The sequence below is a fragment of the Pristis pectinata genome, chromosome 11 (genome assembly GCF_009764475.1).
Source record: "Pristis pectinata isolate sPriPec2 chromosome 11, sPriPec2.1.pri, whole genome shotgun sequence".
NCBI classification, from domain to species: domain Eukaryota; kingdom Metazoa; phylum Chordata; class Chondrichthyes; order Rhinopristiformes; family Pristidae; genus Pristis; species Pristis pectinata.
Window position 1 is genome coordinate 81,581,993 of NC_067415.1, and position 25,517 is coordinate 81,607,509.

At 43.7% G+C, this 25,517-nt stretch overlaps 1 protein-coding gene across 4 annotated transcripts in view; it reads left to right on the top strand.

Annotated features, from left to right (window-relative positions):
- Positions 1–420: 420 nt before the first annotated feature.
- LOC127575759 (protocadherin-9) overlaps positions 421–25,517 on the top strand; it is a 728,604-nt gene continuing 703,507 nt past the window's right edge. For 3 of the 4 annotated variants that reach the window (XM_052025808.1, XM_052025809.1, XM_052025811.1), the window contains exon 1: positions 421–3,580. In XM_052025808.1, the coding sequence (XP_051881768.1) occupies positions 554–3,580 (3,027 nt within the window). In that variant the 5' untranslated portion in view covers positions 421–553. Of the gene's footprint in view, positions 3,581–6,558; positions 7,780–25,517 lie in introns of those variants that run through there. The other variant, XM_052025812.1, reaches the window with a different exon arrangement.

Genomic DNA, 25,517 nt, shown 5'->3' on the forward strand with positions numbered 1-25,517 from the left:
TTTAAAACGAAGAGGGACAAGAAATGCATCTTCTGCATCTGGGTGTAGTGTTCGCAACTTCTGATGCAATGCAAACTGTCGCAACAGTGGGATAACTGCAAATATTTCTTCCCCGCCGACTGCTCAAGACTACGGCTGCGATTTTTGTTTTTGAAAATTATTTTGCCAAAAAAATATAAAGGAAGAATAAAGCCAAATGCTTATCCTCATGCGGCCGGGTCTCACTAAGAAGATTCTGCAGGCTGCTAAGCCTGCTTGGCAGTTGAATTCAACCTCCGACAGTTCTGTGCACTGTGCATTCTGAATACTGCACCGAGGAGAATTTAAGTGGTTAACCCTCTCTGCAGCAATCTTCGCTGGCCGGTAAATAAATACGGTAGGGATAAAAAAGAGAGAACTTGTTTGCAAATCCGATGGGAGGGGATCGCCTCGGAGGGTAGCTAAGCCTCCCCCCACCAAAAAAAATTCTTTTTTTTACATTATAGTGAAGGGGAAGGAGTCTGGGGGTTGCAAATAGCGGTGGTGAGATCTCCCTCTGCATATTGCCGGTATTATGGACATGCGGGATTTTTACCTGTTCCTGACGCTGGTCGCTTGCCTGACCGTAGATTCGGCTCTGGCTCAGGAGCTGGTCTACACCATCCAGGAGGAGATGCCCGAGAATATCTTGCTGGGGAGCATCCCCCGGGATCTGAACATCTCCCGGCTGAATGCGGCCACAGGGATGAGTGCCAACCTTATCTACAGGCTGGTGTCCAAGGCTGGGGAGGTGCCTCTGCTCCGGGTGTCCAGCGGCACCGGCGAGATCTTCACCACGGCCAACAGGGTGGACCGGGAGAAGCTGTGCGCCGGCACCTACACCGACACCGACTGCTACTTCGAGGTGGAGGTGGTCATCCTGCCCAATGACCACTTCAGGCTGGTCAAGATCAAGGTGGTGGTGCGGGACGTGAATGACAACGCTCCCATGTTCCCGTCTCCCGTGATCAACATCTCCATTCCGGAGAACACCCTGGTCAACAGCCGCTTCCCGGTGCCCTCTGCTACCGACCCGGACACGGGCAGCAACGGGGTTCAACGCTACCAGCTCCTCAATGGTCAGGGGGCTTATGGCTTGGACGTGGTGGAGAGCCCCGAGGGCGAGAAGTGGCCGCAGCTGATTGTCCAGCGGAGCTTGGACAGGGAGCAGAAGGACACCTATGTAATGAAGGTCAAGGTAGAGGATGGAGGGAGCCCCCAGAGGTCCAGCACTGCCATCCTGCAGGTGACGGTCAGCGATGTCAATGACAACCGGCCGGTGTTCAAGGAGAGCCAGCTGGAGGTCCGCCTGCCAGAGAATGCACCCTTGGGCACCTCGGTCATCCAGCTGCACGCCACGGACGCGGACGTGGGCTCCAACGCCCAGGTCCGCTACCTCTTCAGCCCTCAGGTCTCCCCGGCCGTCCGGAGGCACTTTGCCCTCAATTCCACCGCTGGCCTCATCACGGTTCAGAGGGCCCTGGACCGGGAGGAGATGTCCCTCCACAAGATGACCGTGTTGGCCACCGATGGCAGTTCCACCCCTGCCAGGGCCACTGTCACCGTCAACGTTACCGACGTCAATGACAACCCCCCCACCATTGACATCCGCTACATCATCAGCCCCATCAATGGGACAGTCTACCTGTCCGAGAAGGATCCGGTGAACACCAAGATAGCCCTGATCACCGTATCGGATAAGGACACTGACGTGAATGGGAAGGTGGTCTGCTACATTGAGAAGGAGGTGCCTTTCCACCTCAAGGCTGTGTACGACAACCAGTATCTCTTGGAGACTTCTGCCTTGCTGGACTACGAAAACACAAGAGATTACAGCTTCAGGATAGTGGCATCGGACTCTGGTAAGCCCAGCCTGAATCAAAGCTCCCTGGTTCGAGTGAGACTGGAAGATGAGAATGACAACCCTCCTGTCTTCAACCAGCCTGTCATTGAGCTCTCTGTGGCCGAAAACAACCACCGTGGCCTCTACCTCACCACCATCAGTGCCACCGATGAGGACAGCGGCAAGAACGCCGAGATTGTCTACCAGCTGGGTCCCAACGCCTCGTCCTTTGACCTGGACCGCAAGACCGGGGTGCTGACGGCTTCCAGGGTCTTTGACAGGGAGGAGCAGGAGCGTTACATTTTCACCGTAACTGCCAGGGACAGTGGCAACCCTCCCCTCCAGAGCCAAGCGGCCGTGATCGTCACCGTGTTGGACGAGAACGACAATAACCCCAAGTTCACCCACAACCACTTCCAGTTCTTTGTGTCTGAAAACTTGCCAAAGTACAGCACTGTGGGGGTCATCACAGTGACGGACGCAGATGCCGGGGAGAATGCAGAGGTGATGGCTTCTGTTGTGGGTGACAATGACAATTTTATCTTGGACCCAGTGAGCGGAGTTATAAGATCTAACGTCTCCTTTGACAGAGAGCTGCAAAGCTCGTACACGTTTGAAGTCAAGGCGATAGACAGAGGTCGACCTGTCAGAACCTCCATTGCCAAAGTCACCATCAATGTCATAGATGTCAATGATAACAGTCCCGTCGTGATCTACCCACCCTCAAACACTTCATTCAAGCTGGTGCCCCTCTCTGCCATCCCTGGCTCAGTGGTGGCAGAGGTGTTCGCAGTGGACATTGACACAGGAATGAACGCGGAACTCAAGTACAGCATCGTCAGTGGGAATACCAAGGGCTTGTTCAGAATTGATCCAGTGACTGGCAACATTACTCTGGAGGAGAAGCCAACCGTGGCAGACCAAGGTTTGCACCGCCTGGTGGTAAATATTAGTGATTTAGGGTATCCCAAACCCTTGCACACCCTGGTCCTTGTCTACTTGTATGTAAATGACACCATAAGTAATGCTAGTTACATTAATGAGCTCATAAGAAGAACGATGGAGACTCCACTAGATAAGAACATTGGCGATAGTACCCAGCCCTGGCAAAATGAGGATTATCTCACCATCATGATCGCCATAGTTGCGGGGGCAATGGTGGTGATTGTGGTCATATTCGTAACGGTGCTGGTGCGTTGCCGGCAGTCGAGGTTCAAAGCCACACAGAGGAGCAAACAGGGCGCGGAGTGGATGTCCCCAAACCAAGAGAGCAAGCAAAACAAGAAGAAGAAAAGGAAGAAAAGAAAGTCTCCAAAGAGTTCTCTTCTCAACTTTGTCACCATTGAAGAATCCAAACCTGATGACCCTGCCCATGAACCCATCAATGGGGCCATTACCATTCCAGCTGAGCTGGAGGAGCAGACTATAGGACGGTTTGACTGGAGCACCACACCACCATCGACCTTTAAGCCAGGGAGCCCAGACCTGGCCAGGCATTACAAGTCAGGCTCGCCACAGCCCTCTTTTCATCTAAAGCCGGACACCCCAGTTTCTGCAAAAAAACATCACGTGATTCAGGAGCTTCCTTTGGACAACACCTTCGTTGGGGGCTGCGACACCTTGTCCAAGCGCTCTTCTACGAGCTCAGACCACTTCAGCGCATCAGAGTGCAGTTCCCAAGGTGGCTTCAAGACAAAGGGTCCATTGCACACCAGACAGGTAACCGAGAGCTTTTATTGATCTGTCAGCACCAACATTCAATATTGCAATTTCCCCAGCACCATCAAGGGCAAAACTTAAGTCTTAGCAACTGCCCTGTAAGAGATGATTTCCCCCACAAACCTTTTTTATATTGAAGTGAGTTATCATTTGTGCCCAAGCAGTAGGAACGTGGTAAAGCTTTTTTTCCCTTTTCATGCAAACTGTCTTTTTTTGTCTGGGCTCATTTCCTTCCCGTTATTAAAGATATTTGAGGTGATTTTGGGTTGCAGATAAACAAATCGGAAAGCAATATGGATGGCCTGTAGATGGCACTGGAACACTTTCTGGTAATCAGTGGCAGATTGCCAACTGCGGTCTATCCAGTGGGGGAGGGGGAAGAGGTTGTTGCTTGCTGGTGATTTATACTGGAAAGGACCAGAGAGTTGCAGTTCGATTTAAAATGTCCAATATTCCACCTGTGATTTTACTTTGTGGTGAACTCTGGAATGCCATTGATTTGCTGGGCGCGTAGTAATGATGTGTGGATAAGATGGGGCACTATAAATGCTTCTTGTCTGGAAGACATCTAATTACTATTCAGCATTCCAAATAAAAGGCTGATATTATTTGCTAAAATAGACTTGAGGCTGATGTCAAAAACCTTGTGAATTATTGTGTCTATTTTCCAACTGTTTGCTTATGGATGCAACAGTTTAGAAGCATCAACACTTTATTCTGTAACTTCAGAGAAGCTTCTTTTGTGTAGTGGATGTCTATTGCTTTTCTCTGCAGGTTATTTTGCCTTTGAACTTGTGATTTGAATGAGTTGGAGGTTTGAGAAACTGACTTTTCAAAATTAATTGAAAATAATTATTGTTAATATAATAAAAGTCCTGATTGCGGTCCCATTATAAAATGCCAACACCATAAACAGTGATTTAGTATCTTTTTAAGCAGTAGCTATTGATAGGATTTACCCCTGTCACTCTGAGCATCCATACAAGACATTCATTTTGATTGTGCTGTGTGAAGAATGTATAGACAACATGATCTTCGAATAAGAAGGAAGAGCTTGTACTTAGTGAGTTTTGTGTTTGCAGCTGTACATGATAATATCTTGGTGGTACTTTAGACAGTGATCACTCAATTTCTTTCCTCTTGAAGAGTTTTTCCCTCATTTCAGATTTTTTTTTTGGAAAGCTCAGGATACTAAGAATTTTTTTCAGTTGTGTCGTTAAGATCGGGCATTCTAGATATTAGGACTTTATATTCTAGATTTCTGGATGTTTAACTCTAGGGTGTTTTCAAACAAGTTGGCCAGCAAAACAACAAATCCAGCATGCGGTGGGCTCAGACTCTGCTGCTTGTTTGAGATTTGTTGCTATGTCACCACTAAAATCTCCAAGGTTTCTTCATCATCAGGAGATTTGTAATGCTACCTGGCCTCTTGGTCAGTAATGAGATAGTAGAGACTGCTAATTCCAAACAAATTTCCAGTTTCAAAATGCTATTATGAGAAAACATTTGTTTTTAATGTTGTTTTTGGAGAAGCTGCTTTGAAGCATGCACAGGACATAACTTGGTAATCACAGTACAAGCTACTAAGTAGATTTTGCATCAGTTTTACAATGAACACAGCACACTTAGGATCACCTAAGCTGGTCAGTATTTTTTGTGTAATTTTTGAACAACTATACTACAAATACAGATGGTGCAATTTAATTCTCTCATTTCATTGCTATCTCTGAAGATAATTGAGTTCTGAAGAAGGTAATACTTGTATGACAGCCTTAAACCAGCCATGAATACTAGCATCTCTATTTGACAGTGGGTGGGGGAGAATTATTTAAATGTACTAAAGAAATACCTGGGGCTGCTTCAATCCAATGAGATTTGTAATGATGTTAGCAGTAAAAGGTAAATATCACTCAAGTCCTATTCTTTCATACAAATAATAGATTGGATCATATCTCAGTTCCTAATTCAGAAGGATTACGTCTAATTAAATTTTGCACTTAAATCAAGTTCTTGGACTTGTGTTGAATGTTGCAGCATTGCAGTTCATTGCAAAGTTAGAACTTAATTCTAATTAAATAACTTTTTAGTGCATGTTGGACTCTGTTAGGAACTAATTAGGCCCAGTTTCCTTACCTCAAATGTTCAGTTGAGTGCTAATTTGACAGGCTAATTTTTTTTGTTGGTGAATCTGATCAGTGAAGTTCTAACACGTTAGCTATTTACAAAGATACAGCACAAATTTGGAATAGCAGACTCAGCCAGTTAATTGCTTTCCATAGTCATAGACTTTGGTAGGATTACCTTTTTGAGTTATGTGTGTGCCTACCAGAATCATAGACTGAGACATGAGTCGGTGGACTTGGTTGCAACTGAGCTAGAGTCCATTATTTCAAGTGCAAAACTTCATCAATTTTAAGCCTACTTAAACCTGGAATTACTTGTCTTTCTTGGAAAAAGAATGGAAATGTATTGTTTTCATGGGGTCGCTTCATAGAATCTAATACTGCTTCACTTTTCATTGTATCACCTACTCAACATTTTTGCTTAGATCTTTGAACTCCTTGTTAGCAAGTAAGAGAGAGAGGCTCTGATAGCTGGCGACACAGCAAGGATAATGGGTTGAAGCCTTTGCTGTGCTCTGTTTGCCACCTAGTCTTGCTAATCGTCAGCAGAATCAATCACCCAGCTGCATTAATGTTACCATTCCCAGGATTCTAATTTTGCAATGCAAAATGGTAGGATTCAAAATTGCATACTTCCAAAGGATTCACGGTGTAACCCTTGTCCATTTAGTCTCACTAGTTAAAACACTGCATGCAACAGACAATGTTTGGGTTGGGATTTTGGAGTATATGCTTCTTTTGACTTCCACATTAATTTTTACCTTTTAAATTGGGTGAGGCTTGTTTGTTTTTTTCATTGTTGATTGACAAGTTAAGTCTATACTTAGAGTAATATTGGGCTCTATTCTTTTCCAGAATCCTGCACAGTATTCCCAAAAGTATGAGATGGAAACTTATTATGATTAAACCCTGAGCAAAAGTCAGTTCTCAAAAGGGTTAAGCTGCTTCTCATCCGATGCTTGCACATGCCGAAATTCACCAAGTGCACACTTAAATTGTCGGAGAAATTCCTGGCCAATATGTTGAACTGATTTATACATAAGCACAGTGCTTATGGTTATGCCTTGGCTGTGATTTGAACATTGCCTCCTATAAACAGGGATTTATACAGCAGAGGAAATAAAGTGAACAGTCTCTCGCGTGCTAAGCTATGGGACAGTTAATCGGAATGTCTCTCTTTATAGCGGAAGTCCTTGAGACAGCAACTTAATGCCTGACGTGTTTAAATTGTTACCGATGGGCTGCTGTCAGGAGAGAGAATATGAGAATTTCAGTCTTCTGCCAAAATGTTTCTCTTAAGTTGCTGTATCTCTAGTGTAGGGTCAGAACAGAATCCATATTGCCCTGCCCTTAGTGAATGCAGTAAAATGCTCAGTATGGATTAATTTACACAGTTGGCTGTGTTCCCATGTATGTTGAGAGTAAAATCACCTGACAAGATTTCATTATTAGTCACAAAAATATTATGGTGCTAAATATTATGGGTATTCTTAAACTGTGGTCCTTTGATATACTAAGGAAAACAGCTTATTAAAATCTCCCCTCTCGCTGAGGGAATTCACGAAGTCATGTCATTCAGGGATTATGTCCCTTGCAGACCCATGGAATTGGGGGTGAAGTGAAAGAGTTAAAGCATGTCCAAAGAGAGAATAGGAAATTGGAAAGGGCTGCTGCTGTTAAGAAGGCAGGCTATCGAAACTGCTCTCCAATCCTTGCTCTTGGGAATTTTTAAGCTGGTCTTTTCCTTTAAGCCGCATCACAGAAAGGCTGGAAAAGACTTTGCGGAAGGATTTATCAGAAACCAGACACCGCACATTTTACTGCATCTGAAAGGACTGGTCTTCTGGGACTTGCTGAGAAGGGTCAGATAGTCATGTCAGTGCTGGAAAGGGTGAATTTATAAATATTATAATACAGTATTTGCGGAGACATTGGCTTGAATCACTATGTACATTTAAATATATCTGGTTATTATACACTATTTATTTTGCTGTTTTTACCATTGTATTGAAAACCTGTATGTTGATATGTGGTTGCAGATTATTGTACCAAATAAAATATAGCCTGATTATTAAATTTATTTCATACCATTGTGTAATTTATAATTTTGTGGTTTATTTTTGTTTGTCCCTGTTTTCATTTATTTCTGTTGTCTCTTTCTCTAGAGTTTTTCTATTTTTCACTTAGATTAACAATCTAGTTTTTTTTTGTTTTTCACACTAGTACATGTACTCTATTTCAGTCTTCACAGTTGCACAGATTCCAAAAGCGAGTATTGAGTTTGTGGCCTGGTAATTCTTCAGTGCTTAGAGAATATAAAGCTGTTAAGCTATTTTTTTTATTGGCACTGCTTCATGGTCTGAACTGGTTGGATCAGAAGACCGACAATATTTTGGTTTTCTGAGAGGTAGAAGAAACTTGTAACAACATCATTATCCTTTCAGAATATCAAAATGCGGTTTTGCTTCGAGCGAATGAAGCACTTTTGAATTGCAGTCATTGTTATAATGGCAGAGATGGAGTTTTTGGTTTTCATTTTGTGCTCCCAAACATCGCATCGCCCTTTGGCCCATGATGTTGTGCTGAATGAATTGAACTAGTAATTAAAATGCCTAACTAAACTAATCCCTTCTACCTACACCTTGTCCATATCCTTCCATTCTCTGCGTTTTCACATGCCTGTCAGCCTCTTAAACACCGCTATTGTATCTGCCTCCACCACCACCACCACCCCTGGCAGTGCATTCCAGGCACCCACCACTCTCTGTGCAATTTTTTTTTAAAAACTTGCCTCCCATGTCTCCTTTGAACTTGCCTCTTTCCCCCTTCTTCCCCCCCCCACCTTAAATGAATGGCCTCTTATATTAGACATTTTGACTTGTGGGGGGGGAGGGGGAACACCAACTGTCTATCTATGCCTCTCGTAACCTTATAAACTTCTGTCTGGTCTCCCCTTGGCCTTTGGTGCTCCAGAGAAGATAATCCAAGTTTGTGTACCCTCTAATCCAGGCAGCATCCTGGTAAACCTCATCTGCACCATCTCCAAATTCTCCACATTCTTTCTATAATGGGGCAACCAGAACTGAATGCAGAACTCCAGGTGGGGCCTAACCAGAGTTTTATAAAGCTGCTAGTGGCCAAATAATCCATGGGACGTGTTGATGAGAGAGTTAAATATTGGTCCTGATGTTTGGGTTAACTGACCTGCTTGTCTTCAGAATGCAGGCAGTTCCTAGGTTACGACGGGGTTCCTCTCCTGACAACTGTTCGTAACCCAAACTGTTGGTAAGTCAGAAATGGTGTGTGGGACAGGGTCTCAGAAACCGCTGTGACAGGCACGGGATGAGATGTCGCCAGCCAGGTCTCACTGACTCGGTGAGTGAGTCTGCTCAGCGCTCCCAGCTCTGCTCAGCTACACCCAGTCCCCAGTTGTGGGTTGGGAGGAGGGTGGGGGGAGAGACAGCGCATGGAAATGTCCCCTTCTCCTCTGGCAGAAGATGTCTGCGGCAACGCAGTAGCTGGCAAATCCATTCAGCCTGTCTCCCAAATGATCATATGTCTGGGGTGTCCATACGTTGGGGTTTGTCCCTTATGGGGAGGGGCTGTAATGCTGTGGGGTCTCTTGTACCAGGCCCCCCACACACACCCACCCACCCACCCACCCAAGAGAGGAAACAGGGCCTTGGTTTAACAGCTCATCCAAAAGACAGCACCTCCAATGTTGCATGGATGCACCGGAGCACTGCGCAAGTTCTTGTCACCGTTGTCTCTCCTGCAACTTGAATCTGAACCTTCTGATTTGGAGGCAAGACCATTGTCCTGCAGCCAACACTTATCCAAGAAAAAGCACTTGCCTCATAAGCACACAATGGGATAGCTCCTTTGGTGCTTTGAAGATCAGGCATTGGAGCCAACTGCCATTGAAGGTGTTGTATGAACACAATGGATATTAAACACTTTGGAACCTGATTTTTTTTATATAGAGCTGTGTTTGTCACTTCAATGGCAAGAGGGAATTGCAGAACGATCGTAATAAAACGTTATTGGGTAGGGAGGGGAGCTAGCAGAGAACATTAAGGAGATGTGCAACACATTGACATATGATTTGATGTCTTTATTAGTTATAAAACTAGCCCATCAGAAATTGTTTTAGACTCCCCCAAGTGTTGCAGTTCTCTTGGCAATATGTAGTTCAAAAGGTGCTAAATCACTTTGTGATCACTTTCAATGCAATTGATGCATGCATCCCACAGAAAGAGACCATTCAGGCCAAGTCTGTGCCAATTCTTTGGTTAAATTTTCCAATTAGAACATGAGAACAGCACGAGAACAGCCCCTTCCGCCCACACTGTTGTGCTGAACTGATTAAACTAGTAATTAATTGCCTAACTAAAGTAATCCCTTCTCCCTACACAATGTCTATTTCCCACCGTTCTCTGCAAATTCATGTACCGATCTGAGAGCCTTAAACACTTCTATCGTATCTGTCTCCATCACCATCTCTGGCAGCGCGTTCCAGGCACCCACCACTCTCTGTGTGGAAAGAAAACATACCCCATACATCTCCTTTGAACTTACCCCGTCATCGTAAATGCATGTCCAATAAATGACAATTAATCACACTCTTCTCTGAATATTCAAACTGGGTACAATGTGCTTTGTGCAGTGTCCCTAATGGAGTATAATGGCTTGCAGAGTGAGATACTGCACAAGTAATTCCCTTGGCTAAAATTCAAATTTTAGGAATGTTAGTTAATTTGACTAAATTACATGCTGCTATCTGTGTTTTGTCTGTCAGTCAAATGATTTAGCTGTTAGTTTGTGCTATCCTGTTGAGATTGTAGTTTGTTCAGCAACTCAACGAAATATTGGCTATTTTTGGTTGTAAGGATAATCCTGATTCCAACATAATAAGCATTCACTTTCAGAACTTTAACTGCACAGAAGTAACTTTTATCAAAATTCAGCACTGGGTCTTTATCATCATTGCGGCTAGACGGAAATGTTACATTCATGAAATTCCTGAATGTTTGGCTGAATGGGACATTTTTGCCATAATTGCTCTGAAAAGTTGCTCATGTTTTGTCAGTAGATGTACTGATACATGCAAGAGGCTCATTCTCAAGCATACATACTGGCAAGGTATTAGTGTAGTAAGGGGAAGGGAGCATAAGCAGTTGGGGTGGGGGTGGTGCAGCTGTCCGGAAGTGGGCTGGTGGTGGGGAGGCACTGCTTTTGGCTTCTTTGTTGTTTTACATGCTCAATGCATTTCCTCGTGGAGTGCACCTTCTGTCAAAGGGAGCTCCTTAAACTGGTTCCAGGCCCCTTGTTAGCATGGTATGAACAAGCCAGGACTCTGGTTTAAGGGAAGATGTTTTTTGACCCCTGGCAGACCTGGGTTCAATAAGCTATCAGTTTGTAATTCATCTGTGTTTGTGGTTCGAAGGCAGAATCACATGTGTCTCTTTCTGATGCACGCAAGGTATACCTTTCTCTGGGAAAAACCATAAACTGAAATAGATACTTGATCTCAGTCTAAACTATTCCATCAGAACTCCAAGGATTGCATGCAGTATTGTTTTAGTTAAAAATAGATTAGTATCTCATTACACTGAGAGCTTTCATTGTCTTGGCTGCTATTTGAATCATTCCAGAGTTTTTTTTCAATTAATGAGAGGGAAGATAAGAAATTTATTTTGTTAACGTTATACAGATAGGAAAACCTAGTGTTATTTAACAGCAGGGGTGAGATAACAAGTGAATGTCTCTCATCTGGTGATTTTTGTTTGTACTGTTGTGTAGAAGGCACCACAGAGGAATAAGATCAGCTCCAGGCTCACTGATAATACATTTGGGAATACACACTTGTTTACAGAACGTATAACTGGGCATCTTGAAAGGGTGAAGGAGCAAGGGGGAATGGTTATGTTAAGAATCCTTTTTTTCCTGTGTCCAGGGAACATGCTGTCGCAAAAAAAACTGTGCAGATGGAGTTGTAGGAGATTGACTTTGATAGGTCAGAGCAAGAGTTGAATTATGGCTTGTTGCATTCATTGTTTGGTGAGTGCTCTGCCACATTCATTCACTAAGTAGGTGCGCCTGTAACTCCTGGTGTGAAAGCAGTTCAGCATGATCCAGTGCTTGTAGTCGTAAGTCCAGGAGTCGGATCTTGAACCGGGGATTATTGGACACTGCGGATTCATGCTGTTGGGTATTGAGGGTCCAAATTGTAGCTGAGAAGGTGTCCTTGATGGAGGCCAGTGTCTTGCCGGGTGGGAGTTTGGGGTCAACAATTATAATGTTGTATTCCTGAAGTACAGACGAATCCCTTCTCACTGGAGTGGACACCTTGGAACATAATACAGCAGAGGAATGGACCCTTCGGCCTGTGATGCTGTGCTGAACTAATTAAACACCTAACTAAACTAACCCCTTCTGCCTACACAGTGTCCTTATCCCTCCATTCTCTGCACATTCACGGACCCATGTAAGAGCCTTTTTAATGCCTCTATTGTGTCTGCCTCCACTACCACCCTTGGCAATGCATTCCAGGCACCCAGGGTAAAACAAAAAACACTTGCCCTGCACATCTCCTTTGACCTTGCCCCCTCTCACCTTAAACGCATGCTCTCTAGTATTAGACATTTTGACCCTAGGGGTAAAAAAAATACTGGCTGTCTACTCTTTGTATGCCTCTCATAATCTTATAAACTTCCATCAGGTCTCCCCTCAGCCTCTGCTGATCAAGAGAAAACAACCCAAGTTTGTCCATCCTCTCCCCATAGCACATGCCCTCTGATCCAGGCAGCATCCTGGTGAACCTCTTCTGCACCCTCTCCAAAGTCACCACATCCTTCCTGTAATGGGGTGACCAGAACTGAATGCAATACTCCAGATGCAGCCTAATCAGAGTTTTATAAAGCTGTAACATGACTTCCTGACTCATGAACTCAGTGCCTCGACTAATAAAGGCAAGCATGCTGTATGCCTTCTTTACCACCTGATCGACTTGGGAAGCCACTTTCAGGGAGCTATGGACTTGGTCCATCTGCTGGATTTTATCTGCTAAAATACAAGGCAGCTGGGTGTGCGTTGTTATTGCTTTTGTGGTGTCGATGTGAAGCAGAGTGGATTGCAGCAAGGTGTGGAGTCTTGCGTCTTCGTGCTTGCTGATGGCTGACTTTGTCCTTTAAGGAACATAAGCGTTTAATATTCTGATGTCCAGGTAGCTTCATTGTGCCCCCTGTGCAGAGTAGCAAGTACAGATAAAGACTAGGCCTGTGAACCAGTGGGTAGATGATGAGAGCTTTGCACCTTGCAGGTAGCCCCTAATCCAGACACCACTTCATTCATTACCTTGACTCTCAGCTGAGTGTTGTATAGTGGTCAGCTTTCAGTATCCATTTTAGTTACCAGTCAGCACAAGCAATATGTCACACTCTTTCAGGTCCAGCAACCTGTTAGGCTGCCTCAGTTCACTCCACCGACTCCAGACGTACGTGCAGCCTTGGCAGAATTTGACATTTGGGGTCCTCGATAGCCTGTTTGCATGACAGCTGCTGGTTCGGTTTGCTGCCAGACTTTCAACTGTTCTGCATTGAAAGACCGTACAGACCCTGTGAGTGAATTGAATGCATGGTACAAACTGTGTGTGGCGAATTAAAATGCCTGCTGTAAATGGTGCGGCTGTAATTAAAATGTGTGGCCAGAACCATGTGTCCATAATTAACATGCATGGTGTAACCACATGCAGAGAATTAAAATACATGGTGTAAGCCGTGTGTAATGAATTAAAATGTATCATGTAAACAGCGTGTAGTGAATTGTGTTGTGTTAATAAAACACGTTGAATTAAATAGACAGTGTAACTTGTGTGTGGTAATTTAGGGTGAATAATAACCATTTATGTTCTGCACACTAAACATCCCAAGTTACTTCTCATGAGTATTATTGAGAGAGGGAGAAATTTATGGAGGAATTTCAGAGTTTAAGGCCAGGCTACTTAAGGATATACCTTCCAGAGAAGGGGCAAATTAAACTGGGAATGCACAAGAGGCAAGAATTATAGAGTCATAGGGTAAATACAGCATGGAAACAGGCCCTTCGGCCCAACTCGTCCATGCCGACCGTGGAGCCCATCAAACTAGCCCCATTTGCCTGCGTTTGCCCCATATTCCTCTAAACCCCTTCTATCCATGTGGATAAGTATATGTCTTTTGAATGTCGTTCTTGTACCTGCTTCAACCACTTTCTCTGGCAGCTCATTCCATATATGCATATGGAGGAAGTGGAGATGGGAGAGGTGTGGACTTGAAGATGGGACTCTTGCTTTTGTTCTGAATTCGATGCAAGAAAGGCACAGTGGAAAGAGCCAAGGCACAGGCTGATGATACTGTTACTCAGCAGTAAAATGAGAGGAAAGTTTAGGAAAACACAACTAGGTTTTTAAATACAAAATACAAAAGGGAGAAAGTATGGAATGGAATAGAAATTGGAGATCAAAGGGGGATTGTTCTATGTTTGAGAGCCCACCTGATGCATCACGCTATGCAAGCAATGGGATGTATTTCGCTTACAACCCTTGCTACTGTGAAAGCCAGGAAATTTCCATCTCATCAGTAGTGGGGACTTTGGAGGCGTGTATGAAAGAGGGAGGGAGGAGATGGTGTGCTGCCCAGTGTATCAGCTGGCCCCCTTTTAACGGGAGATGATGAGACTGGTTTTCTGTAGCGCTATAATCAATGGATGCCTCCCCCTGTGGAATGCTGTTTGTTCTAGTGTAGCCCCAGGTACCTTCCCTACTGGGAGCCCAGCTCCCAGCACATTGGTATGTCGGCATAAAGCAAAGGTCAGGCAGTTGGCTAATGGCTTTGACGACTGATGAGGCAACAGTTATAGTCAAGATTAAAATATCTTTATTAGTCACATGTACATTGAACCACACAGTGAAATGCATCTTTTTGCATAGTGTGCTGGGGGCAGCCCGCAAGTGTCGCCACGCTTCCGGCGCCAACACAGCATGCCCACAACTTCCTAACCTGTACGTCTTTGGAATGTGGGAGGAAACCGGAGCACCCGGAGGAAACCCACACAGACACGGGGAGAACGTATAAACTCCTTACAGACAGTGGCCGGATTTGAACCCGGGTTGCTGGCGCTGTAAAGCATTATGCTAACTGCTACACTACTGTGCTTGCCCTGTTCAACAAAAAGACCCTCCTGTTTCAGATAGAGCATCTCTCTCTCACTCTCAATCTCTCTCACACTCTCTCTCGCACACTCCCATATGTGAGAGATGGAACCCTGGGGAATTTGTACTTCCCCCTTGGATTACATGAGGAGCCCACCAGTGTAGCAAAGGGCAGTTGGCAGGATGGAAGGTAGCACCAGTGGCTTCTTGTCGTGCTAGCTCTTGGCTTTAGGATTTCTTTGGGGAGGCTTGGGTCGGTCACAGCATAAGCAGCACTGTTGAAACAGGAATTCTGGTCCAATTTTGTATCACAACAGATCTCCAGATTCCCATTGGTCAGAACCAGACTAAATGCTCAGCAAACTCATTTCCCTTCAATCACCAAAATATTGGTACTTTTCACCTTGAGTAAGACACCATCGGGTAGTGTGAGTACAAGGGAAAGACCCACGTGGTTTTGTCGTGGAGATTTGAAGAAATGCTTTGTCCAAGGAGGTCCATGAAGAGACGGTCACTGAATTAGGAAAAACATTTTTAAAAGCAGAATAACAGAAGTGCTATGGTCAGACGCAGTTAGGCACCAACATAATGTGCTGAAAATACTTTCCAATCTGTCTCAACTCATTGTGTTTAACAGCAATGAACGCAATAGTTAGAGTAATAACATTTGGGTGAATCAATTGATCATAAGTGAAAATAAATGTTAATATTGTTTTGTTCTTTGGTGTGATTACGTGCCAAGACTTGTGGTATATTTCAGTCATCAGGTTTTTATTTAAGGATCATTCAAGCCAATGTACTCACCCCTAGTGTCAAAAGGTTGAACTGTTGGTGAAGACAGTAGAAACTTTAGTGCTTCAACATTTAGGTAAGGCAGTTGAATTGGTATCATTATCATGGTGGTGTAGTGGTTAAGTTACTGGGCTAGCAGCCAGTGTCCTCAACCATTGAGTTCAACTCCCACCAAGGCAGCTAGGAACTAAAATTTAATTGTTGTGGTAAAAATAAATCATGGATTTAATCGCTAGTCTCTGTAATGGTAACCATGAAACTCGTGGCTTGTCAGAACACACCATCTGGTTCCCTGATGTCCTTCAGGGAAGCTAATCTGCCATCTGTACCCAGTCTGGTCTTTGTGGTTCTGCAGTCTCACCAATAAGGTTGACTCTTAATTGTCTCCTCTGTTTAGGACAATTAGGGATGGGTGATAAATGCTGGCATTCCCAATGATACGTAATAAATGCTGTCATTACCAGTGACATCCATGCTCCATGAATGAATAAATAGGAAAAAAAAAGCATACAAAATGATGCACTTAAAAGCATCATTTATGTTGTAAGGTACCTGTACAAAGGAACTTCGGCTTACAAGGGATAAAGGACAGTTTTTAAGATGATTGTCAGGAAGGATTTCTTCGCACTAACAATGGTCAACATTTGGGATGGGTTTTATGGTTAGCACTGGTAATTCGTCAAGCGGTCTCGTGACTCAGGTATCCTTGGAGGGAGTACGTCAACGCTCAACATCCCACCCTGAGGCAACTGGAGGGATAGACAAGTTGCTGTTTTGAATGCATTGTTTACTCTCCTCCCCCTCAGTTACCTTCCACTTCAAGTGCATCTATCCACTCCATTGTTTTTCCACATCACATCTTTAAAATATGCGCATTCCCACTTGGACATCTTGGCCCCAAGGGAGATGGCAGTTTGGCCTGAGCTAAACCGAATTGGTTGGTTCCCCATAGGATTCTGAGCAATTTCCTCCCGCACTACGTAGCAAAAGAGGTGACCATCTTCTTTTGTAAAGTTCAGCTTTCAACTTCACTGGTCTGAGAGGCAACAGCTTATTCACACAACAACCAATTTTTCCCTACCTCATTCCTCCTAATCTGTGCTACTTCAAGGGCCAAAACTCAAGCAGTGCCCATTAACTTTGCCAAGATTTTCTGAGACCACACTAATGGAAGATCAATGTCCTTACTATTCTTATTGCGGTTGGCAAAGTAACATCTTTGTACCTTCCATTATTTTGCTCAACCTGAAATCGGTGACCTTCTATCACCTTATCTTTAGGATGTTTTTAAATTCTTTGAGAAGTCTTTGTCTTCAATAATAGATGGAATTTCACACACTCCTTCATCTTCATGATAAGTTTCCTCAGATCCTCTTCAGCTCATAGGATGCATCTGCAAATGTTGGATTGATCTTTCAACTTCTCAGTTTGATTCCAGTCCAGCCACTCTCACCACATACACATTGCACATTCTGGTGCAGCCTTGCTCCTTTTCCAGAGACTGCTCTGTGTCACTTTCATTGGGCATTGAAATTAGTGTTGTGAAAGTTGCTCAAGGAGCTAGAATTTCTATTTGTAGGTTAAACGCTCCAACACACTCAGGTTTGCCCCTGTGTAAATCCATGGTGAAATAATGTTGTCAGTCTCAGGTCAATGTTTTCTGTTTCTGTGTTCAAAAATCCTGTGGTTGTAATGATGAAACACAGCAAGTGTGATCCTTGCAAGCAGTTCTAAAAGAACACTCTTCCAGCTACTGGGGAGTGTTGCCATTGAATTCAATAGTAGTGCAAGAGAGGGTGTTCCCAGGGAGCAGGAGGCCCAGACAGGCTCTGAGGGATATCCTTCCACTGTGGACCATGGGGACCTTCCAGGGTCACAGTCAGTTGCTTTGGGGAGGAAGTCGCCAGAAAGTCTCTGTAGGGACTTGAATGTTGTCTGCGATTGCCCACACTTTGGGGAAGCCCGCGATGCAGACAGATTCTATAACTGCTTTCCACCTTCTTCTATGGACTGAAAGGAGAGTACAGCCTCCTCCCCAGGTTGCGATGGTGTTTCGTTCCTGGGAACTGTTCGTAACCCAAACAATTCGCAAGTCGGAAGTGTAGCCGCGAACTCGGTCCCCACCCAGCAGAAGATACCTGCAGCCCCGCGGCAGCCGGCAAATCCATCCTGCCGGTCTCCCAAATGCTCGTTCCTACGTCCAGGGTGTCGGGCGTTCGTGAGCCGGGCGGTACCTGTGGCTGGAGTCCTCTCTCCTGGAGAATGGAGATCGGGTGACCTCTCTTGTGCAGCACTGAGCAGCTCACCCTGAGATGTGGCAGAGATCAGTCACAGCAGCGAGGAATGGTCCTGAGGTGAGGAAGCCAAGAGGAACTATGCACCTGGCGATCCTTAGCTCATACAGCCTCGGCACATTTGAGGTTCCATCTGAAGCCATAGGAGGTCACAGATCTCATTGAAGATAAAGAATGTCGTGACGTTTCGTAGTTTCAAGGGAATGAGCTTAGTAAAAGCTGGCTCAACAAACAATCAGCTGGAGAAACTCAGCAGGTTGAGCAGCGACTGTGGGAGGAAAAGAATCGGAGACACAAGAAATTTTGCAGATGCTGGAATCAGGAGCAATGTACAAAAAGTGCTGGAGGAACTCAGCAGGTCAGGCAGCAGCTATGGAGGGAAATAAACAGTTGACGTTTTGGGCTGAGACCCTTCATCAGGACTGGAAAGGAAGAGGGCAGAAGCCAGAATCATCAACGTTTGGTCCTGATGCAGGGTTTCGACCTGAAATGTTTCCCCCCAACAGATGCTGCTCGACCCGCTGAGTTCCTCCAGCAGATTGTGTGTTGCTCCAGATTCCAGCATCTGCAGTCTCTTGTGTCTCCAGAGTAAAAGCTACCTGATTGTGGATAAATGAGAATTGTCATTTTTCAGACTAGTGAGGTTCTCCAGCAGAGGAATTTTGTGTGTCTTAATACTATTGGCATTGTTTGAGGGAACTACATGCCAGCAAAAAGTGTTGGAATAAAAAATGAAATGAAAAGTGTCTGCAAAATTGCAATACTGTAGGTGAACCCAATTTTCATCTGTGGTCATGTGAACATTTTAAGTTTATTGTCGCAGGCATCCATACACAGGGTATAAGTGCCGTGAAAATTAGCTTTTCACAGCAGCAGCACAGTACATTACACACATGACAAGCATAAGTTAATGTAAACTTCTTAACATAAGTTAAACATAACTTACAAAACGATAAACGTAATGACACTAGTCTGTTAAAAGTAAAAGTTGAGTTTATCGTCATCTGCACAAGTACATGTATACACAGGTGTAATGAAAAACTTGCTTGCAGCAGCATCACAGGCACATATTGGTATTGGTTTATTATTGTCACTTGTACTGAGGTACAGTGAAAAACTTCTTGCATGCCGATCGTACAGGTCAATTCATTACACAGTGCAGTTACATTGAGTTAGTACAGAGTGCATTGAGGTAGTGCAGGTAAAAACAATAACAGTACAGAGTAAAGTGTCACAGCTACAGAGCAAGTGCAGTGCAGGTAGACAATAAGGTGCAAGGTCACAAGGTAGATGGTGAGGTCAGAGTCCATCTCATCGTATAAGGGAACCATTCAATAGTCTCATCACGGTGGGATAGAAGCTGTCCTTAAACCTGGTGGTACGTGCCCTCAGGCTCTTGTATCTTCTGCCTGATGGAAGAGGAGAGAAGAGAGAATGACCCGGGTGGGTGGGGTCTTTGATTATGCTGGCTGCTTCACCAAGGCAGTGAGAGGTAAAGACAGAGTCCAAGGAGGGGAGGCTGGTTTCCGTGACGTGCTGGGCTGTGTCCACGACTCTCTGCAGTTTCTTGCGGTCCTGGGCAGAGCAGTTGCCGTACCAAGCCGTGATGCATCCGGATAGGATGCTTTCCATGGTGCATCGATAAAAGTTGGTAAGTGTCAAAGGGGACATACAGAATGTCTTTAGCCTAGCATCGTATAAGCAGCATTCACAAGAAAATCATAAATATAAATTATACATAATTTTTACAAGAAAGAACACAATTAGTACAAAAAAATCAAAGTCCATTTTAGTGCAAAGTGATCAAAGTGGTCACGGTGTCGCTAAACTGTCGTGATTAGGGTTGTGCCGGTTGGTCCAAGAAGTGAATGGTTGAAGGGAAGTAGCTGTTCTTGAATCGGGTGGTGTGGGACTTCAGGCTTCTGTACCTCGTCCTGATGGTAGTTGCAAGAAGAGGGCATGTTTTACATGTATGTTCCAGAGATACTGGACCATGTGATTCTTCTCCTGAGGAGCCCCGACACTCAGTAAAGAGTATGGTGAGAGCAGAAGGAAGAAGAAGCTGTGGGAATGAGTTAGAGGGGCATGTATTCTGGGTGGGGAGAATAATTGCTCTGAGAAGTAATTGGATGGAGAGGAAATGATTAAAAATACAAGCTTGTTGAAGCATTTCTGTTGTGTTACCCTGTAACCAGATGTTGTGAAGTTCTGATCATTATACGTTGAGGTAGCCTGCAATTCTGGCTATTGGCTTCATGGAGAGAGACCCAGTACATTAATAGTAAATCCAGTGTCTAACAGGTTTTAAAAGTCAAGGATACTTATAGTTGGCTTATTTGCGAATGTTACATTTCTTACAATCCTTTAGAGTCACTCAGTAGTACAGAAAAAGCCCCCACTCTTTTTATCCTTTCTCTTGTAATCCATCAACACACATCAATCAGTCATTTTCTGTTGACAAACTGACAGCAAAGCTCAGCCGTTACCTCCCTGCCTTTGGAATGTGATTGTGCGTGTTTCAAAGGTTTGGCGGAGCTTAGCCCTCGTGGGCCTGCGATCAGTTGCTCCTTGTTTGAAGCAGTGTACGTGAAAACAAGGGTCAAAATAGCTAGTCTGGATTCCGGCCTCCATCGTATACAAGAAGAGATGTCTCACTGATCGATGGCAGGGTGAGGACTTTTCAAATGTATTGATGCAGGCATACCACAGTAGGACCTGTGTTTATGAACAAGCACAGAGTAAACAAGGGCCCCTATTGGGAAAGATTTATAAACCAGACCAACATGATTGACTCTTGAATCACTTCTGATGGCTCAAATAGAAAGAAACACATTAGTTTCACATATGGAGATGAATGGTGGGAATGAGGTGCTGTTGAAAAACTGGAAGAGGTGCTATTTGACTTTCACAAACTACTGCTTTCAGTGATTCTTTGTTACCCTTCATTTAATTTAAGCAAGGTCATATCAAGTCTTGCTCCTGATGATCAGTTAATTAAGGCTGAAGGTACTTTTCATGTGCTTAATTACTCCACACTCATCCTGTTGCTTTGATCCTACCCATCACTGTGCATCCTCCTCCACCCCTAAACCCTGAGCCCGGTCCATCACGGGCACAGCCCTCCCCACCATCGACAGCATCCACAGGAGGCGCTGCCTCAAGAAGGTGGCATCGATCATCAAAGATCCTTGCCATCCGGGTCGTGCCCTCTTCTCTCCGCTACTGTCGGGTAGGAGGTACAGAAGCCTAAGGTCCCACACCACCAGGTTCTGGAACAGTTACTTTCCTACAACCATCAGGTTCTTGAACCAACCTTCACAACCCTAACCCTACCTCAGCAACGGAACACTACGGACCACTCTTGCACTTCAATAGAATTTTGATTGTGTTTTTTTTCCACAGAGGTCTACTTTTGCATAGTTATTTTTTCTCTTCACTGTTTTGTACAATTTATGTTCTTTGTGTTGTCTGTACCTATGTGCCTGTGATGCTGCTGAAAGCAAATTTTTCATTGTACCTGTACCTCACAGTACCTGTGCACATGACACTGAACTTGACTTGAATTGACTTGAGAACTTTGCATACTAGCCTCTTGTCCTTCTTGCCTTTTTGCCACACAATTGGTTGGAACAATTCTGGAAGGCAACCTGTAAGAATTGGAACTCCTTCCTTCCCTAAATCTCGCACCTGCTCCTCCTCCTTCAGTATTCTAAGTCTCATCTTTCCCTTCATCTCCTGAAGCCGCCTGGTGTCAAATTTCATCTGATGTGTGCCAGTGAGGTACCTGTGGGACGATTCCTGTATTAAGGCATGATATAAATGCAGTTTTGTTTTTGGAAAAATATATTAATGATTTTCTACTTAATTTATCAAATTTTACAGAAGCTGTTATTCACATCGCTCCAATATGTTTGTGATAAAATACACCTCCTTCATACACAGAAGGAGGCTATTTGGCCCATTGAGTCTTTACTAGTTCTCAGAGCGATCCCATCGATCCCTTGTTCCCACTTATTTCCCTGTAACCCATTCTCTCTCACATCTTCCTAATCCCCTGGTTCTTCTGCTATTTGATTTACAGTAGCTAATTAACCCTTCAATCAGCACGTTTAAGAATCTACGTTCTTACTGAAGAAAACAAAATGTAGGCAGGGACATTTTCATTAATTTAATCTATCCAGGATTTGCTCATGCTGATATTCGTAATTATGTGAATTGATACTTAATGATTATCCTTTTATTGGTAGTGGGAGTTGGAAAGATGAAGAATTTGCTTTTTTAAATGTTTTTGTTGCAGATTGTAAATGCTCACTTGTCAATTGTGTGTGTATGCCTTTGTATGTTTACCTGTGTCTTTGTGCATAGAAAGCAAAAAAAAAGCCACCTGCAAGTTTTGGTTTATACGTTTAAAAAAAACCTGTGCATTAGCTTCTTCCAAATGTTATGACCATGATTAACAGTACAGTAAGAGCACAACATGTTGAGGGCAGTTGTCAGTCTATCTGATTTAAAGATTATAAAGCCTATAGGAATTGTAGATATAGGAGACAATACATTGTACCTTAAACATAATTTAAAATACTATCCAATATGGAACAAAGTTTGAATCCAAGGCTCAGAAGCATGCATAAATTGTAGACTTATCTAATGTGAAGGAAGTTAAAGTTGTGTCCTTATCTCTGTAACCTTTTCCAGCCATCCAAACCTCCAAGATCTCAGTGCTCCACCACCTCTGGTCGCTTATGCATCCCTGATTTTTGTGGGTACCTTCACCCTTGTTGCTGGATTTCACTCCTTCTGTCTCTCTTTAAGACACACTTAAAGCCTGCCAAATATTTCTTTTACATCCCTCAATGTCAACCGTTTGATCAATAATACTCTTGGAAGTGCCTTGGGCATTTGCTGCACTGAAGATGCCCTGTAGGTATATTGTTGGTTTGGCTGTGATGGAATCATTGCAACAATACGGTGTGTAGCTCTTGTTCAGAAGACCCCATTTGAGATCCCAATCTGAGCTGTTAATCTAATACAAGTGCCGTTACCGGATAAGATTTGGAAGTATTCCTGCAGGCTGTTTGGTTGATAACTTCAACTCATTTTAAGATATACCGCTGAAGTTTCCTTTCCACATATTGAAGCCAGATCAATAACGCTCCCTTCTACACATTGTGCTGCTTGTTGGCTTGGTAGGAGAATTGCTGAGGAGATAAGGAAAATGCAATTTCGAATGCAGTAATTCTTCCATTTTCTTTTCCTGTAACATTGAATTGTGGAGAAGTTCACACCAGGCTGTCTGCAATATCACACTTCTGAAATGATTCTGATTGCAGGGGTGTTGAGCCTCCACAGACAGTCTCACCAGCCAGGCTTTTTTTTTGTGATCTGATTGCTGAATTTTCCTGCAGTTTTATTTCAGGGTTCAGACAAAGCGAGTTGGCTGTGGCCCACCCTAAAAGTTACAAACACTGATCCTGAATAAAGAAAATTTCTCTTTCAAAAGAATTCATCCTGTACATAATATGCCAGGTGTTATTGGAACAGTTGTGCATTCCCTGAGCTATGGTTTACAGAACAAAAAGGTTCTTACCAATCATGACAACTTGAGCATTTAGTTAGAAATAAAGACTGGAATATTTTATGGAATTAATTTTTCAGTTCATGGACACCAAGGGAGTCCTTGATCTCTTGCTATTTAAAGGATAATGTTCTTGGTTAAGGAGACATTTTCCAGAATAATGTTAAATAGATACAGTTAGCATTGTGACTGTTACAATTTTAATTTAACCTGCTATGCAGAAGAGATTCACCAGGATGTTGTCTGGATTTGGAGGACTTTAGTTATAAGGAAAGATTGGATAGGCTGGGCTTGTTTTCCCTGGAGTGAAGGAGTGACCTGAGATAGAATTATGAATATAGACACAAGAGACTGCAGATTCTGGAATCTGGAGCAACACACAATCTGCTGGAGGAACTCAGTGGATCGAGTAGCATCTGTAGGGGGGAGAGGACCTGGTGAAGATTCTCGACCCGAAACATAGACAATTACTTTCCCCCCTTAGATGCTGCTCGACCCACTGAGTTGCTGAAACAGATTGTTTGTTGCTCTAGAACTATGAATAATTGTGTATAAAATTATGAGAGGCATAGATAGGATCAATGGCCAGAATCTTTCTCCCATGGTAAGGATATCGATATCAGAAGCAACAAGGTATTTGTTTACCATTGTCACATGTACTGAGGTTCAGTGAAAAGCTTGTCTTGCCTACTGTTCATATGGATCAATTTACTACACGGTGCATTGAGATAGTACAAGGTAAAACAATAACAGAATGTGGAATATAGTTTTACAGCTGCAGAGAAAATGCAGTGCAGGTAAACAAGGTGCAAGATCATAATGAGGTAGATTGTGAAGTCAAGAGTCCATCTTATCGTACTAGGGAACAATTCAATAGTCTTATAACAGCGGGATAGAAGCTGTCCTAGAGCCTGGTGGTACGTGCCTTCAGGCTTTTGTACCTTCTGCCCGATGGGAGAGGGGACAAGAGAGAATGTCCGGGGTGGGTGGGGTGTTCAGTTATGAGGTTTAAGCTGAGAGTGAGGAGATTTAAAGGGAAAAGTTTTTCCACACAGAGGGTAGTTGATATCTGGAATGCACTGCAAGAGGAGTTGGTGGAATCAGGTACTCTTCCTACGTTTAAGTGGTATTTAGACACTTGAATAGGCAAGGCATACAAGATATGAACCTAATGTAGGCAAACAATATTAGTATGGATAGGCACAATGATTGGCATAGATATGTTGGGCCGAAGGGCCTGTTTCTGTGCTGTATGACTCTATTGAAACACCTCTTTGGTGTCTGAAGCTGTGGTTCGATTTTGCATTTGAAATGATGCTGAAATAGTCGGTGCTCATCGTGACGCTGGCAATAACTTCTCCTGGCCACATTTAAAAGCAGAAATCCAAGTTTCCATCATGAATTCCCTGATCACCCATTGAGTGTGCCGTTTTGCAGCTGCGTTCAATGTAATCTTCTGAAGTTAATGGAGTGATGGGATCCAGGCTATTTACAAACTGTGCTTGCTGTTAGACATTGCAAACATATCGCACTGTAGCATGAAAACTCTCCTCTTTCTCTTTGAAATAGGACCTTTTACGTCCACTTGAGGAGATTGACAGAACTTTTGTTGGACTTTTGTCTGAAGGATTGGTTCTTCTAATGTGCAGCGTTTCCCAAGGAAAGTTGCACTCAGTACTCTTTTCATGCCTCTGGAATGGGACTTGAAATCACAGTTGTTCAACTCAAGGGCAAAATGTATTTTCCAATGAATTACAGCTGAAAAAATGTGCAAAGTACATATGGTTCTGAAACCATGCCTCAATTCTGGATGAAATCTCATTTCTAAGACTTGGATGTTATTATCTATCGATTAGTAAGAGAAAGAGTTCTAATTTAGAAGCTACTTGTCTGTATTGAGGTTTCTTTTCATTAGCATGGTCTGATCAAAGGAATACCTTTATTGTGCTCTTGAATGTAAGAA